The sequence below is a fragment of the Suricata suricatta genome, chromosome 6, assembly GCF_006229205.1.
Source record: "Suricata suricatta isolate VVHF042 chromosome 6, meerkat_22Aug2017_6uvM2_HiC, whole genome shotgun sequence".
Lineage (NCBI taxonomy): Eukaryota > Metazoa > Chordata > Mammalia > Carnivora > Herpestidae > Suricata > Suricata suricatta.
Window position 1 is genome coordinate 54,515,563 of NC_043705.1, and position 15,714 is coordinate 54,531,276.

The window sequence follows — 15,714 nt, forward strand, 5'->3', positions numbered from 1 at the left end:
TTAAAAGTCCCAAATTACTCCTTAAGGAACAGTGGCTATTTTAAGGTAGCTCATCAATTAGTCTGAAAGGAGCAAGCTGAGCCCAAAGCTGGCTGGAGGCCATTAGTGGGCTTCCCAGGATCCAGCGAAGACCGAATATTCCCTAAGTATGTGATTGGGGAGTGGCAAAGAAGCACTTCTAAGTTCTTTAATGGAAGCTCCCCGTGTAGGTGTCCTTTATCCCAAAAAGGAATGTACTGACATTTACGAGCATTGTGACCGAAAAATCAGACATTAGAAATGAGGCCTTTGATCATCTGGCTTCTTAGTCAACACACCATCAGAAAATGTAGATCTTAATATTCAGCTTAGAACATTTTGGTCTTTACACCCGCACATTACACACTCAAATGTGTAAATTACTCAGATTTACATGCTCCCTGAAAGAGCTGCATGATCAACACCCAAATCTGAACAAAGCTTGTCATTCTTTCAAGTGAAAACTGTGTTCCATGAAAAAAGAAAAAAGGCTCGGTCAGCTCAGTTGCGTAAATGCTTTTCCTCAAGACAACCATTGATACTTTGGTATGCAGTACGAGGACTTCACGTGACGTTTCCATTTTGTCAAACATAGAATTTTAAGAGGATATATACTCAGGTTAAAACCTCAAGATTAGTAATTCATACTGCTTAGCTTGTGCTAAGGCACAGTTTTACCCATTACACTCAGTGTAACGTCAGTTAGGGTATTTAGTATTAGTATTACTGGTACCACTTTGGAAATGGGGTTAAGAACCCGGGGATCAATGCTTCAGGCAGGGCTGTGATACAGGAGACTTCAGACTCAGAAGACCCGAATTCAGTCACACGGCTCAAAGGGGGTTGACTTCTATAAGCCTCCAGCCCTTGCGGAGCCTGTTTCTTCATAGGCTCGGACGGTGACCCCTTTCCAGAGTTATTCTGAGAAGCTAGAGGCTACCGTGCCAGTGCCCGCGCCCCAGCGCTGGGTGTGTCCTTGTGTCTTGCAGACCGATGAAGAGAAGAGGCAGGGGCTGCCGGTGGTGATGCCCGTGTTTGACCGGAGCACCTGCAGCATCCCCAAGTCCCAGATCTCCTTCATTGACTACTTCGTGACAGACATGTTTGATGCGTGGGACGGTAAGACCCGTGTTTTACCCCCGCCGGGGATTCTGTTCTACTTCCTGCGATGACCTCTCAGTACACAGGCTGGGCCCAAACGCCGATGTGCACTGTTGGTCGCCAGGTGTGAGGGCGTGCATGCACGCTTCGTGCGTCCCCAGCACCTTACAGAGAACCTCGGAGTCCAGAAAACTCAACGGATGTTTGATAACTGGACCCACAAGTCTTCACTTCTTGAACGCATAGGTTTCCAAAGCTTATAGCGATTTTACTGTATCATCGGAGGAAACTCCAGAAAGACCACCACAAGAATCTGATTCAGAATGGACCTGATACATTTTGTAAACTAAGGGGACCCGTTTGTGTTTCAGAAACTACTGGTGAACAGCTTCCCCTTCTGGTGCTTGTATGTTCGCGGCGCCTAAGGCCTGACCCGGGCACCTCTCTTCCGAGACCCAGCCTCCATCTGTCTCACAGAGCGCCGGCCTTGTAAGTGTTCCTGGCATCTAACTTGTGATTCTTTTGATGTCCTTGCAGCCTTTGCCCACCTGCCGGCTCTGATGCAACATTTGGCTGCTAACTACAAGCACTGGAAGACATTAGATGACCTCAAGTGCAAAAGTCTGAGGCTTCCCTCTGACAGCTAAACCCCGGAGAGAGAAGGTGACCTCTTGATCTGCGAAGGGCACTGTGGATCACAGTGGTGTGTAAATAAAAGAGGCTTTCCTTTACGCTGAAAAGGACAGGCGTGGGTTAAGGGGCTAGTGTTTAATATTTGACTTTGAATCAAACTGCATTTTTAGAAAGGTATGTTCTGTTAAGAAAAGTGTATTTTCTTTCGAACACTTAGTGTCCTCATCAAACCATGGAGCTCACTTACTGTAACTAGCAGGATACAAGCAGCAAACGTCCGCTGCCTGTGAGCCCATCTCCCTGGCTGACACAGCTTACCTAGTGTGCAGCTCGTCTCTCCCCATAAAAGTCACCATCACGGTTTGCTTTCAGAGCACCAGTCTGGAGGATTCATAAAGACGCCTAAGGAAAAAAAGTACTTATGAAATGAGCAAAACAACTAGGACCAAATTATTGATAAACTAGTGTGCTTCACGGCCTCTGGGGCTAAGCACTTCTTTTGATCAAGCGTGTGACACCCAGGGAGAGCACAGCCTGGGCCAGGTGAGCGCCTTCTCTGGCCTGGAAGGGGCAGCCCGGCAGCCCTCTCTCCTAACAGCAAGCCATCTACGGCGGGGAAGGAAGGGACTGACTGACACACCTTACCTGGGGGGGGGAATCCATGAGCTTCCGGGTGTTCCGGTTTACAGAGGCAGTGTCGGGGGTATTATATAAAAGCCATTAAACCTGAAAGCCCTTGGGTAAGTTTTTTAAAAAAAGAAAATTTATATACATTTACGGTTTAAAATTTTTATTAAAGCAATCTGAATTTCCTGGGTGCAAGTTCATGCAGTATGTTATGCCGTGTGCCATCTCTACATAATCTATGCGGGCAGGGACGGGAAGTTTAGATGTTTTTAATCTACATTTGAGACCTTGCCATTTTGCTTTCATGATGTAAAAGACTGCAAGATGTGTAAATATATCAGGAAGCAGTAAATACTATTTTAAGCTATTAACTGTCTGCTAAAAGCTTCGAAAGCACAAGTGCATATTTTTCTACAGCTCTTTTGAAAACTTTCTGTGATCGCCATAGTCAGACTTGAGATTTTCCTTTCTCTTTCACCAACCACCCCTTCTCTGTGTATTGTAAATAGCAGAAACTCCATAAACAAAATAGTTCCATTTTCCTTTCAAATCCTCTGTCCTCCATGCTGCATTTTTAAGACGTATAAACAGACCAAATTGGAATGCAGAGCACTGGAAACTCGAACATGGGAAGAAAATGACATCACTACATAATGTGCCAATGTTTTTTTCTATGTTTTGTACCAAAAAATGAAAGCCTCTATGACAATTCTCTGCAAAGAAATATATCTAAATTATTTTTGTTAGATGATAAGCGAATGTGCTTGGTCCGGACAGCAGCCCGCTTTGTGTTGTAATGCTGCATTAAGTAAATGTGATGAAAATGTTTTTGTGAAGTACTTGTAACTAAATTCTTACAGCCATTTTTCATCCCTAACAGCTGTTTTTATTTCATGTCTTTGGCCTAAACTTTTACTTCAAAATTTCACTTGAGTGTCCTTTATTTCATGAATCACACACTTTATTTTCAGACGCATTAAGTTTAGGAGGTCAAAATCCCATTGGAACTGGCCTAGGCTTCAGAGGCTTGCTTGAGGCAAGGACAGTGTTTTCCTCAACACGTTGCTCTCACTTCCATTTGGTCAGTAACATTTATCAGATGTCTGACATTTTCTATATGAATGTTACAGCTGGCACCGTATAGTGTTAAAGTAATGTCATAACTACTCAGTCCTCTAAAACGACCAGGTACCAGAGCTTTAACACAGCTATGCTCTTTATCAGTGTAATCTATTGTGGTGCAATCTTCTGAATTGCTAACTAACTATGGCATTCCCCCAGGTAGTGAATTCAGTCTTTAGTATACTTTATACTCTAGTATTGAAACATTCTGGATGGAAGGGAGCCATATTGATTTGAAGTCCCTTAGTACCACTCCTTAACTAATCATAAAGTCATTCTTTACTTCCAATTTTATTTTATAAAATTCGCATGCTGTCCCAATCAGAACTGGTTAGTCTTGGGGGCAAAGGACAAGCCTCAAGCTGAGAAAGGAATAATACAATTCCCCAGAAATTGAGGCTCTTGCTTGTATGATGTGACTACAGCCAGACCATGTGGTAATAAGGCACAGTACAGAACTGTTAACAGTTCCACTTTTTAGCAGCAGTCTGGGGCCCTACCTACTCTGACCTCCTGTCTTTCTGAGTTGAAGGTTTCCTTCACTCTATGGCAATTCTATGAATTCCCTGTATAATTCACTAAAGAGGTCTTCTACAACTCAAGAAAATAACCTGAGAAACTCAAAACCTCATGTAGAACTCCAAAAGAAAAAGCTCGCTAGTTAGGTGGACTTACTTGATTCCCTTAAGTGATCAACAACGTGTTAAGACTAGAATGCATGTCTGCCGGGTTTACACATGCTCCAGTTTTAGGATGAAAAATTAGAAAGTTGGCTGTGACTCCTCAAATATGCCACCATGACAAATTTTCCTATTCAAATCTTTAATTGAGATAATGCAAATTAATATCTTTTTCCATAAAGCTATTTTCATTGTGAATTAAAAGTAGTCGTGTCACTTGGCTTTACCTAAGTGGTAGTCCTGTAAACGGATCTCTCTTATTCCAGTCCTCTTAGATTTCTGCTTTTAAAGCCACTCAATGACGATACTGGAAGGAGGGCTAATGGCAAGGCCTTACCTGAGTGGGTCTCCTTTTCCTCATTCCTAACATGAGGGCATCGGTCTGGCATAGATGACTTGAGTTCTTGCCGTCTGTGGATGGTTGGGGAAGCAACATTCAAAGGTAAAACTGATAAAAACAACAGTTTATAATGATTCCGCTGAGGAGAGTCAGCAAAAAGGAAGGGTCACTCACTTTTCTTTTTATTCTTTAGTACCCTGTTTTAAGGCCAGTGCGGGGAGGAAGATGATTAAATCTGAGTGGTCACTGCAAGTAATTACACCAGGGAAGGCCTTCTCAAGCATTTCCTCTCTGAGGCGGACGGCCTGGGACAGAAGTCGTTACTGACCGGGCTGTCGTCTCTGGCGGAGGTGCGGGGCACGTGCGGGCTAGCTAACAGCTGTTCGGCCAGTTCACACAGCAGGGGGATACGTCTTGGTAAGACTGCTGCTGATCTGAGTTTACAGGAATTGTAGAAGCTACACTAAAACAACAAGGGCTTAAATTAATTATTTGGCACCACCAACAAAGTGTGCTCTAAAGACCTGGGAATTTGTAGGGGAAAAGATATATTTATCACACAGATTCTGAAGTTAACAGGCCCTTAGGAAATCCAAAGAATAAGAAACTTCTCATGAATGCCACAATGTTGCAGTTCTGTTTCCTCCTCCTCACAGGGTATAGGTTCAAATGAAGACGCTCCAGCCCAGGACTCCCCACTTCAATAGCAGCACAAAGTGCAGTCTTCAAACAGTTTTCTGGAGATTTCAAGGTTTAAATTCAAGATGTGCTACATCCCACCTGTTCTGCCGAGGGTTTTCATTAGTTACAATATTCATTTCGACAACTAAGGCAGGTATTTCAAAATGCACAAAGATCTAAAAAATATTAAATTTTTGGTCGTAAGAATGTAGAAGCAACAACACTATACCAGATGAAGGGAGTGAGAGTTCTGAGGACTTTTCTTGTTAAACATAAGCTCCTACAATTTCTGGCATAGAATTTTTTTAAGCCTAAGTAAAATTTTTCTATATGGATGCTGTGGTATCATTTAGTTCTGTAGCAACTAATATTTGTGCTCTGACTTGAATATTTTCTGAAAATTCACTGCTGAAATTAGACTCACTTCTTTAGTGGTTTCAGGTTATTGCTACGTGAAAAGTTAAAAAACTTGCAGTATATTCTTTGGTGAATGTACTAATACTTGAGAAGCAACTAGATAGCAAGCCCACCACCAAAAAAAACCCCCTAAAACCTCAAATAGAATACACAAGAAAAAGCAATACATTATAGGGGCACACGACTCGTGATCTCCGGGTTCTGAGTTCAGGCCCCACACTGGGTATGGAGATTTCTAAAAAATAATACAACACAAATCTGAGTGTTACCCTATATTTGATGCTCAAGGTTCATGCACAAGTGTTCCAAATTCCTCCAACTAGACAGGGAGATATAAGTCACCATTCTCCTCTAATTTTTGAAATAATTTTAAACTGCGCAATCCAGATTCTCTTTCTCCGTTTTTCCACAAAATAATGAGATGATCAGCAGAGCACGTCACTAGTCCGTGATCTTCAAAGTACAGAAACATCTGTAAAGAAATTTAAAGAGAAGAGGTAAGGCTAATACTAGACTAACATGGCTCATAAAATATGTACCTTGGAGATTATTTTGGATCTAAAACTCATCATTTTTAATGAGAAATTGTTTAATAGTCTAACACCTTGTATTTTACCATAATCCAATTCTTCAAGTATTGGCTTTATGTCACAAGTCCATCCAGAACTGCCTCATCATTTATACTTGCCTCATTATTTATGCACAAATGGCTACCAGTAAAATGTCTGAATTCCAAATTCTTTAAGATGAACACTGGCTTCAAGCGCTCTATTCAGGCCGTAAGCACTCCCTTAGGGAACCCAGCATACAGATGGCACTACCATGAAGAAGGTTCTAGTTCAGCTGAAAAAACTAAATCATAAACTACGTAATCAGGCACTAAAAAATGTAGTTCACACTATGATTTGCCAGAGACAAAGGGAACAGAGACCAGTAGCCACAAATTGTCAAAGCTTCAAAAACATCAAACCTCCCAAGTAAAGGGAAGGTCATGCAGAGTGAAGGCTGGAAGGTAAGAATAAAAATATTGAGTGTTGGTGAGAAAGCAGCATGATGAACACCGAAGTAGAACAGAGCAGAGCTCCTCAAAGGCAAAAGTGAAGTAAAGGACAGAAATAGAAAATTAAAGAACAAGAGGGTGAGAGTTTTCATAGCTTCAGCTGAGAGGTGCAATTTTGGAAGCAAATACTATAGAAGATGGAAGAGACAGAATTTAGAAAGCTAGAGAGTAAGGATAAAAATATATTAGAAATGGGGAAATTCAGGAGGTAGCACCTAAAAGAGAGCCAAAATTTAAAAAAAAAAATGACTCAGGGTCACCACTTTCAGGAAAATTCCTCAGGTCCACATTACAGCAAATATGCCACTTTCAAGGTTTCCCCCACCATTTAAAAACCTTTCATGGGTACCTACTCTTTTAAAAATTAAGTCTAAATTCTCCAGCCTTACATACAAGGACATTCATAATGTCCTACTTTCTCAGGCTTAACTATTCACAGGAAACCACTGTTCCAACCTAGCATGTACATTCCGTCCTCACTCCCCAACTACACTATAACCACCTAATAAGCAAAGTTAAAAAGGAGAACAAAATGAAGACAACTGGCCTACCTGTTTGAGGAAACCAAAGATAAACAAAGACAGGCTACCCAACATCAGGGAACTGAGAGTCCAAGGCCATCTATGTTAATCCCCCGCAGCCTTCCAGGTACAGGTCTAGTCCGTTATCTGTCTTCCACTAACTCTTTTCTCCTCATTCCTGAGTACTCACTGTCTACAATCATCTGGGTGTATCCCAAAAGCTTACTAGATCCATATCCTTCCTCTCTACTCAAGTAGGAGAACCAGGAGGGTAAGGATTATGGTTTATGTTTCTTTGTCAACTCCAGTGTCCAGTATACTGCCTAAAATAGGAGAAACGAATGCTAAGCATAAGTGCACTTTCAAATGAAAAGTAGTTTCTTCCTCCCTGGCAATGAAACAGGGAAAAACAATTCTAAGCAATTCAATCTTCAGGGCTCTGCTTATACTGTTATCAGTTCCAATCATCTCTTTATCTCCACTGATCTTATATTTCTTTCATTATAGGCAATGGTGCATATAGTAAAGCATTCATGTATTTGAATTTCCCCAAGCTGGAACTGTTTACCACTAATATTTTCAGGTATGCATAGTGATAACCAAGACCCTGGGTCTTCAGAAGCTAAGCAGCACTCTATTCTTGAATTTGAGAAAGACTCCTGGAATTCAATTCTGTAAGACTTTAACTCTTCATATATAATAACCCCAACTATCCAAGCACCCTCTACCACTGTTTTTCTTTTTTTAGCTTATACACAAAAAATTTATTTTTCACAATCTTGGAGACTGGATGTTGCAGACCAAGGTGTCAGCATGGTGGGGTGAGGGCTGTCCTTGGAGTGCTGACCTGTGCGTCCTCACAAGGTGGAGGGGCCCCGGATCCCTGCAGCCGCCTCCAGGGCACTGACCCCATTCAGGAGAGCGCCGCCCTCAGGACGTAAGCAGTCCCAAAGGCCCACCTCCTAAGACATCACCTTCCTATGATGTCGGATTTCAACGTATGAAATGTGGGGGAACACACACACACACACAAAATCGTCCCCGCACTGGTTGCCAGAAATGGAGACACCTTCATGTATCTCCTGACACGGGCGTGGGGTTTGTCCAGGGTCTCCAGTCCCCAACCTTGCGAATGGCACATAAGAGTCACGGGGACACAACAAGCCAGAAGACAGGCGGGTAGGGGTTAGGGCCAGTGAGGGACCGGGGCACCGCCCACCTGTTGGTGTGTTTGCACAAGCCCCCTGCAGCCACGGGAAATGGGGGCGTGTCCAGCCTTGGACAGTGGAGACCAAGGCGGTTCCATGGACTCCAAGCTCCCTGTACTCTTGCCCGCCCCTGAAGACTACGACTCGGGCTGGCAGTTCAACGTCTGTGCCTCAGTGCTCTGCATCGCCCCTCACCATATGGCCCCCACCTGGAGCCCGTTCCCGCACCCCGTCACGCCGGCGCCCAGACACGGATTCCCGCCTTCGACCGCCTCCCTGGCTGGCCTGGACACTGGGACCCGGGTCACAGGGACGCGACCCCTGAGGATCGGGGTGGGGAGAGGCCGGGGGCTGCACATTCACCTGAGCCGGGTCCCTGAGCACTGCTGCCGCCATCGTACTCTGTGGGCAGACGGGACACCCGGGCGGGTGGTCCTTGTCCCTCTCCCTTCCAGGTCAGCCCGGAAGACGTAGCCGACCCCCAGATCCCTAACTGTGCAGCAGGGTCGGCGCCTCTTCTCGCCCCTTCTAGGTCCGTATGTCAGGGGGGAAGCTGAACTCCAGAACCTGTTCCCTCTACCACTGTTATACATATGAGGTCAACATAATTCACATTGTCTGTTCTCTCCATCTCATAAATAATGGTGATTATGCCCATTTAAGGCCAGAGGCAAAAGCATTTCTTGCTTCCTTATATCCTATCTCTATAAAGGGAGATCTTAGTTGCATGTACTATATAACCTATAGATGTTTAGATTCAGCAAAAACCTACAGAAAAAAATTACAGGTCTTTATGATACCAACTCAATGAAAGGCAGTGAGATGCCAAAGCAGGAACTTCCTAAACCTTTATATACCTATTAAAAATAATACCTCCACAGATGAGGAGTGTCCAATCAAATCTCCAATAAGCTCCAATGAACACGGAGTGGCATTTTCCTGTTGCTTTTTAACAGGATGGCTGGCTTGTTTGTTTACTCTTCCAAATCCCCACATGTTAAAAAAACCTAGAAAAACAATCATTTCAAAAACTGCGGTACTCTCTACTCAAAAGATCAGAAAACAAAATTTAAATGCAAAGATGTTCTGTACTTACCTTAGTCAAGGGCTAAAGGAATGGTACCAGACACTAAGCTATAGTTTTTATAAATATTATTTCCTTTCATCTTAACTACCAGATTTTTTGCTCATCTTCTTTCAATGCCCCTCCTCACCCACTGGTGAAGGTGTATTAACATGACAAAAAGGTACTGGGAATAAAGCCAGAGGACAGTAAAAGGCCTGAATGCCAGTGGAGAAAAAAAAAAAGGTCACAACTCAGATCAACAAAGGGTAGATAAAAAGCAACATGTATGTCCAAAAAACAAGACTGTATGTTCAGATGACTAAAAGAAGCTCCAGAGGTACTAGCGTCTGACTTCCTATGCAAAGAATGCTGATGAGCCAGGATTTTGGTTTTCTAACCAAACACTGGCAGGTCAAGAGCTCAGGACATTATGATATAAATATCAAAGTGTGTTTTTCTAGAATTCAATGTTAATGCTTCCAGGCTGAAAGAACACTTTAATATGGTGTGTATCAAGCATTATGACAGAAAATAAAAAGTGAATAATAACTTGCATGGGTCATTTGTTCAGATTACCAAAAAGCAAGGGTCTCCCTTAAGACAATAAAATACTAGCTGCCTTGAACTGAAAGAAACAGGCAGTCGTACATTAAAGCAACATTAGATGCGAATCTGAGATCCCAATTAGCATCTGCTTCATGCAAAATGCCTGTTGGGAGCACAGTGTGTATTATTCCTGGGGCTGCACTGAACTGCCTTCTGCAGGAGAAAAGACGCACCTGTTGGTGCAGGTTCAGCCGCAAGCTGCTGTTTTTCTCTTAACTCCCAAATGCGTACACTGCCATCTTCCGAGCACGAGATTAACTGCCTGTCAGGGGAAAAAAATTAGTGATAAAGAGAGTGCACAAGAAGGGCCGATGCTAAATTTGAAAGAAATCAGCGGAGCCCTCGACTGACTGTCTGTCTGTCTTCAGCTCTTGGCAGGAGAAGATAAAAATCACTAGTTCACAGGGCTTTACCATGCAAAGTAAAAGCACTCTGTGGGAAGGGTGCGTCGCATACTGGGTCAAATGCGGTAACTATTCCCTACCATTTTTAAAAATGTATTCAGGAAAACAGTATGAAGTAATTCCACGTCCACAACATCCTGAACAGTCCCCTTCCTCCTCTCACTATCTCTCTTCTTAGGGCGGCTCTCTAAAAGTATCCTGCAGAGAAAATAGTATTCCCCTCCTACAATTTCATCCCTAAAACTCAGAAGCCAAATCTACCCTGAGAGGAAAGCCCGGGCTCAGTAGCCCCTCATAACAAGACGACCAATTCTTTCTGGCCATCAACAACTGCATCCATAAGGTGGATTTGTGGAAAATACAAGAAGAATGAGCACATAGTGCCCGAAGTCTCTGTCTTTATCTTTTCAAATAAATACCAAATTTTAAATTTATTTCCTTAATAAAATTTAATGTAATTCATTTGAACCCTACTTGTAAATTCTTTAACACATTGCCACCAACTCTTTTGTTAGAGACAGCCATGGGTATTCTCCATTTCCAAAAGAATCTAGCAGGTCAAACCATGGAGCCCAATAACTTTGCCACTTTGGAAATTACCGTGGTGGCCCTGGGAAATGTGAATTTATTTCCTTTGTTGCAGAACAGTGGGAACTTGTACCTGTTTGGAAGTCTCGCAATGTGCAGGACGCTGGAGTCATGCGCGGTCTTCTGGCAAGCAATCACGCGCTTCATTTGAAGGTTATACACATATAAACCTCTTCCAACTGCAGCAAATACATTCTGGTGGGGGGCAAAGTTCAGAAATGGGCATAAAGTTAGTCCTTACCACGATGTGGTACAACAGACTTCCAGTCCTGCTATGACATCAGAAAGCCACTGTTCCCTTCCCTGTTCCTCACTTTTAGTCCAAGTCACTGTATTGCCCCCTGAAGTCCGAAAACATGGAAGCACAAAGGCTCAAAGCATTTGGAAGGTCGGACACAACCCCCGGTAAAGAGGAAGTTCTGTGTATTACACCCCTTAGCATCACCTTCTTCCCTCGCTGAAATATGACAGCTCGAGACAGGAACTGTGGCCGGCAGACTGGCGATACAGCTGCTGAGGCACAACCCAGGTCCCCATTCACCTAACACTAAGTTACTTAGCTTCTTTTGCCTGGACAATGTTAGCAAATTACCCGCACTCCACATCGTAAGGATGCAAGAGACCTATAAAGGACACACAAAAGCATATGCTGTAGGAGCACTACCATCTGAAGAATGATTCTCTGAATGATTCACAAAACCATTTTCCCAAATGTATTATTAGAAATACCTTTTCACTAAAAACTTTAATCTTTTGAAGGTACTTTTACCAGTATTTATCTCCTTACAGCCTAACAACATCTCACTCAGGTAGAGAAAGCAAGGACTATTACCATTTTCCAGAGAAACAAGTTAAAATTTTGGAAGAAGATTAAAGTCACACAGGAAGTTAAGACATAGAGCTGATATTAAAATCAAGGTCATGTTCCTCCCGTCCCTTGCTCCTGACTCACAGCACACCACCTAGCTTCTGAAATTACTTTGCACATCATTAGACTTTTGTTAACACTTACCTGAGAATCCTTTTCTTATGCAATAGGTACCCCAGTGAGGCAGACCTTTCAAAAATCCCTAAAATTTAGCCTCCATGTTTTTACCAAAAAATCTTCTCATGCGGCCTTCAACGGCTACAAACCCAACTCAGACCTGTAGTATCCAGACCACAGCATGCCACCGAGGCTTGCCAGAGTCTGTAGGTGGAAAGATCCCCTGGATTCTTGGTATCAGTACTCTGCATTTAGCAATGCCAACTGAGGGCCACTGTCAGGAGCATTAATGAAAACTGGCCAACGTGCTAAAATCTAGAGCCCTATGGGTAGCAATCCAAATGCAAAGAAAACCCCAAAACTAGTTCTACAAACCAGGAAATCTGTGCACTTTAAGTGCAGTACCAGAGAGCACAAAGGAAGTTATAAACACAGCTGGAGAATTAATGAGCTCTTGGGCAACTATTACTCAAGAGAGTCACTCTATCAATCACCTATCATCAATAATTAATGCCCCCTCTTGGAAAAATCAAACCCCCTATAAAAGAAATACCAGAAAAACTAAGTAATGCTTTATCAAGCATTTATAGCAGTTAATACACATCCATCAAAATTTGTGAGACTAAATACTAATTTTTACAAACAAAAAAGGTATGAAATAAAAAACAATGTTTAGGGCCATAACTCTTCTTTAATCCAACCAGAAATTTCAAGAGTTTTAAAATCTGCGGACATGTAATCACTTCCTTGCCTGACAGAAGCTAAGATTAAAATGCTTTTTTAATGCAAATTCTGCAATCTTTGAAAAGTATCAGAACATTTTTTAAACATTTATTTCTGAGAGAGCGAGGCAGCATTAGTGGGGGAGGGGCAGAGAGAGGGAGACACCGAATCCAAAGTAAGCTCCTGGCTCTGAGCTGGCAGCACAGCGCTGTACATGGCCTAACCGAGGCTCAAACTCTCGTCTTGAGATCATGACCTGAGCTGAAGTTGGACAGTTAATCGACTAAACCACCAAACGCCCTGAAAAATATCAGAACATTTTGAAGCTCAACTTGAACATGGGGAATGATACCTTTTTATACCCATCATGAGATTAAAAAATTTCTACTCAGGTTATTATCTCATGGTTCATGAGTTCAATCCCCACATCGGGCTCGACTCTGATAGCACAGAGCCTGCCAGAGAATCTCTCTCTCTCAAAAATAAATCAACTTAAAAAATTAGAAACTGGGTTTATTAAAAAAGGCAAGTTTACAGATTATTTTCTCAAATTTTTTTTTTTTTTTTACCTCTTCATCCCATGTGAAGTGATGAATAGATATGTCATTTGGTTTTTGACAGAGTTTTATCTCTTGCTGGGTGTCCAGCTGTGGAGACGGGTCCCAGAAGTTGCATTCACGGGCCTGCACCGTCCAGTCCAGAGTATTCCAGAGGATCATTTCTCCAACATGGGAGCCAGTGACAAAACTCGCATCTAGGCAGAGTTCATAGGATCTCATTAGTGATAATTTTTCATTGGCTAAAGTTCAAAAAGTAGACTTCCTAATAGTAATGCGCCACAATATTTAGAACAGAGAGGTACCAAGACAAGCCAGACAGAAGGATCAATATAACCAGAACAGCAAGACCAGAAACAGACTCACGTTTACTCATTTAGTATGTCATAACAGCATTTCAATTCAGTAAGGGAAGAAAGGCCTCACGTGGGAATATTTGGTTAACTACGTGGGAACAGAAACAGAAGACCTTATCTTGGATCATATACTGTTTCGAAATGGACCCTTCCCCTACGTCTCTCTTGTACTACGCTTGTGATACGCGATGTTGGGGGGCAGGGTCTCACACCAAGCAACTCTGTGACACCAGCTGAGTGTCCTACAGTTTACCTCATTTCTGACACTCTACCTGGAGGAAGCATCAGATCCCACAGGTAAGGGCTCAGCCCCACAAGACTCCCTTTACTTCAGAGGCCAACTCCAAGTCCAAGGTGTCATCTGTGCGTCTGCCCCGTCAGCTATAAACCAGAGGCTCTCACATCCCGTCCGTGGGTTCCATTAATTTGCTAGAGAACCTCACCGGTCTCAGATCAACAGTTTACTGTTTACCAGTTTATGATAAAATATGAGAAAAGACAAGGATGTACAACCAGATGGCTGTGTGTAGGACAGGAGACGGGAAGGCTGTGGAGCCTCGATGCCCCTCTCCCAGCACCTCCACATGCTGGGCAATCTGGCAGCTCTCCAAACCCCATACTGCTAGGATTTTTATGGAGCCTTCTTCATGCAGACATAATTATTTCATGTCCAGCCCCTCTTTGGAAAATGAGGGATGGGCTAAAAATTCCACGTTTCTAATCACTACTGGTCTTTCTAGTGACCAGCTCCCATTCAGAAGCCCACCAAGAAAGCATGGTCTCATTAGAACAGAAGTTATTACTATTATCTAGAAAATTCCAAGAAATGTAGGAGCTGTTGTGCCAGCAAATGTTAGACCAAATATTAGAACAAAAGATGCTGCTTGAGCTGTTATCACTTAGGAAATTACAAGGGTTTTAGGAGCTCCGTGCCAGGAACTGGGGGCAGAGACCAGTATATACCCATTTCCTGTTATTTTACACCCACCAAGACAAGCTTCAAATACATTAAAACATTAAAAGTGCTTAAAGGATTACAAAAATGAAGGTAAATGCTTTTATAAATATGGAGTGCTAAGAAGCTCTAGAGGCGGCAGGGTGGGGAAAGAAAGACATGTAATTATCTGCTTAGTGAAAACAATCATATTTAAATGACAGAAGGCTGGGGAAACTTTGCAACTCAGATAGCAAAATGGGTTTATGATACTTGATACATAAGGAGTTCCTGGAAACCAAATTTTGATAAATACTCCAGCACAAAAAAATGGGCAAAAGGCCTGAACAGGCAAAACAAAAAATACAAATGGTTAACATGTGAAAAGATGTTCGATTCCCTTCATAATCAAAAAAAATCTAAAAGCAGTAAGGGGGCACCTGGGTGGCTCAGTCGGTTAAGCAACCACTCAGGCTCCAGCCCTGGTCTCGCAGTTCCGGAGTGTGAGCCCCGCATCTGGCTCTGTGCACTGACAGTGCAGGGTCTCCTTCGGATCCTCTGTCTCCCTCTTTCTCTCTCTGCTCCTCCCCAGCCTGCATGTACATTTCGTCTCTCCTCTCTCTCTCTCAAAAATAAACATTAAAAAAAAAAAAGCAGTTGAGAGGGAATAACATATGGCCATTTGTAGGAAAGTGGATGGACCTTGAGGGTGTCATGCTGAGCGAAGTAAGCCAGGGAGAGAAGGACAGGTACCATATGTTTGCACTCATAGGTCTAACAAGAAATTTTCAGAATGATCTAGCTTCAAGAAAAGCAAGCAGTTAGTAGTACTTAAGAAGAATTGATTCAGTATCTAATGGATAGTTGATACCTGTCACAACACAGCATTTTATATACTGTTAAGTGAAACTGCAATACAATCTAAGTTTATTTTGGGAGTGTTTGCTGTATAATCGGATTTAATGAAATGTTTAGAGGTGCAGTAGGCATGACTTTGAGTAGATAATGAAAGAAAATGCAAAATGCTTATTGATTCATGATGTGGTTTCATCTTAGCTTGGGCAAACCAGGCAGTATTTAATAGATA

The 15,714-nt window shown here is 42.6% G+C and overlaps 2 protein-coding genes across 2 annotated transcripts in view; one reads left to right on the forward strand and one right to left on the reverse strand.

The window, feature by feature from the left end:
* The window catches only part of PDE8B (phosphodiesterase 8B), a gene marked incomplete at its 5' end in the record, with an annotated part of 232,393 nt that extends 229,086 nt beyond the window's left edge, over positions 1-3,307 (forward strand). The window contains 2 exons of the mRNA XM_029941217.1: positions 1,008-1,137; positions 1,657-3,307. Of these exons, the coding sequence (XP_029797077.1) occupies positions 1,008-1,137; positions 1,657-1,766 (240 nt within the window). The remainder of the gene's footprint in view (positions 1-1,007; positions 1,138-1,656) is intronic.
* The window catches only part of WDR41 (WD repeat domain 41), a 46,220-nt gene continuing 31,025 nt past the window's right edge, over positions 520-15,714 (reverse strand). Inside the window, exons 9-13 of the mRNA XM_029941219.1 lie at positions 13,350-13,534; positions 11,146-11,267; positions 10,254-10,342; positions 9,282-9,415; positions 520-6,091 (exon numbers count right to left, since the gene is read on the reverse strand). Coding sequence (XP_029797079.1) covers positions 5,939-6,091; positions 9,282-9,415; positions 10,254-10,342; positions 11,146-11,267; positions 13,350-13,534 — 683 coding nt within the window. The 3' untranslated portion in view covers positions 520-5,938. The remainder of the gene's footprint in view (positions 6,092-9,281; positions 9,416-10,253; positions 10,343-11,145; positions 11,268-13,349; positions 13,535-15,714) is intronic.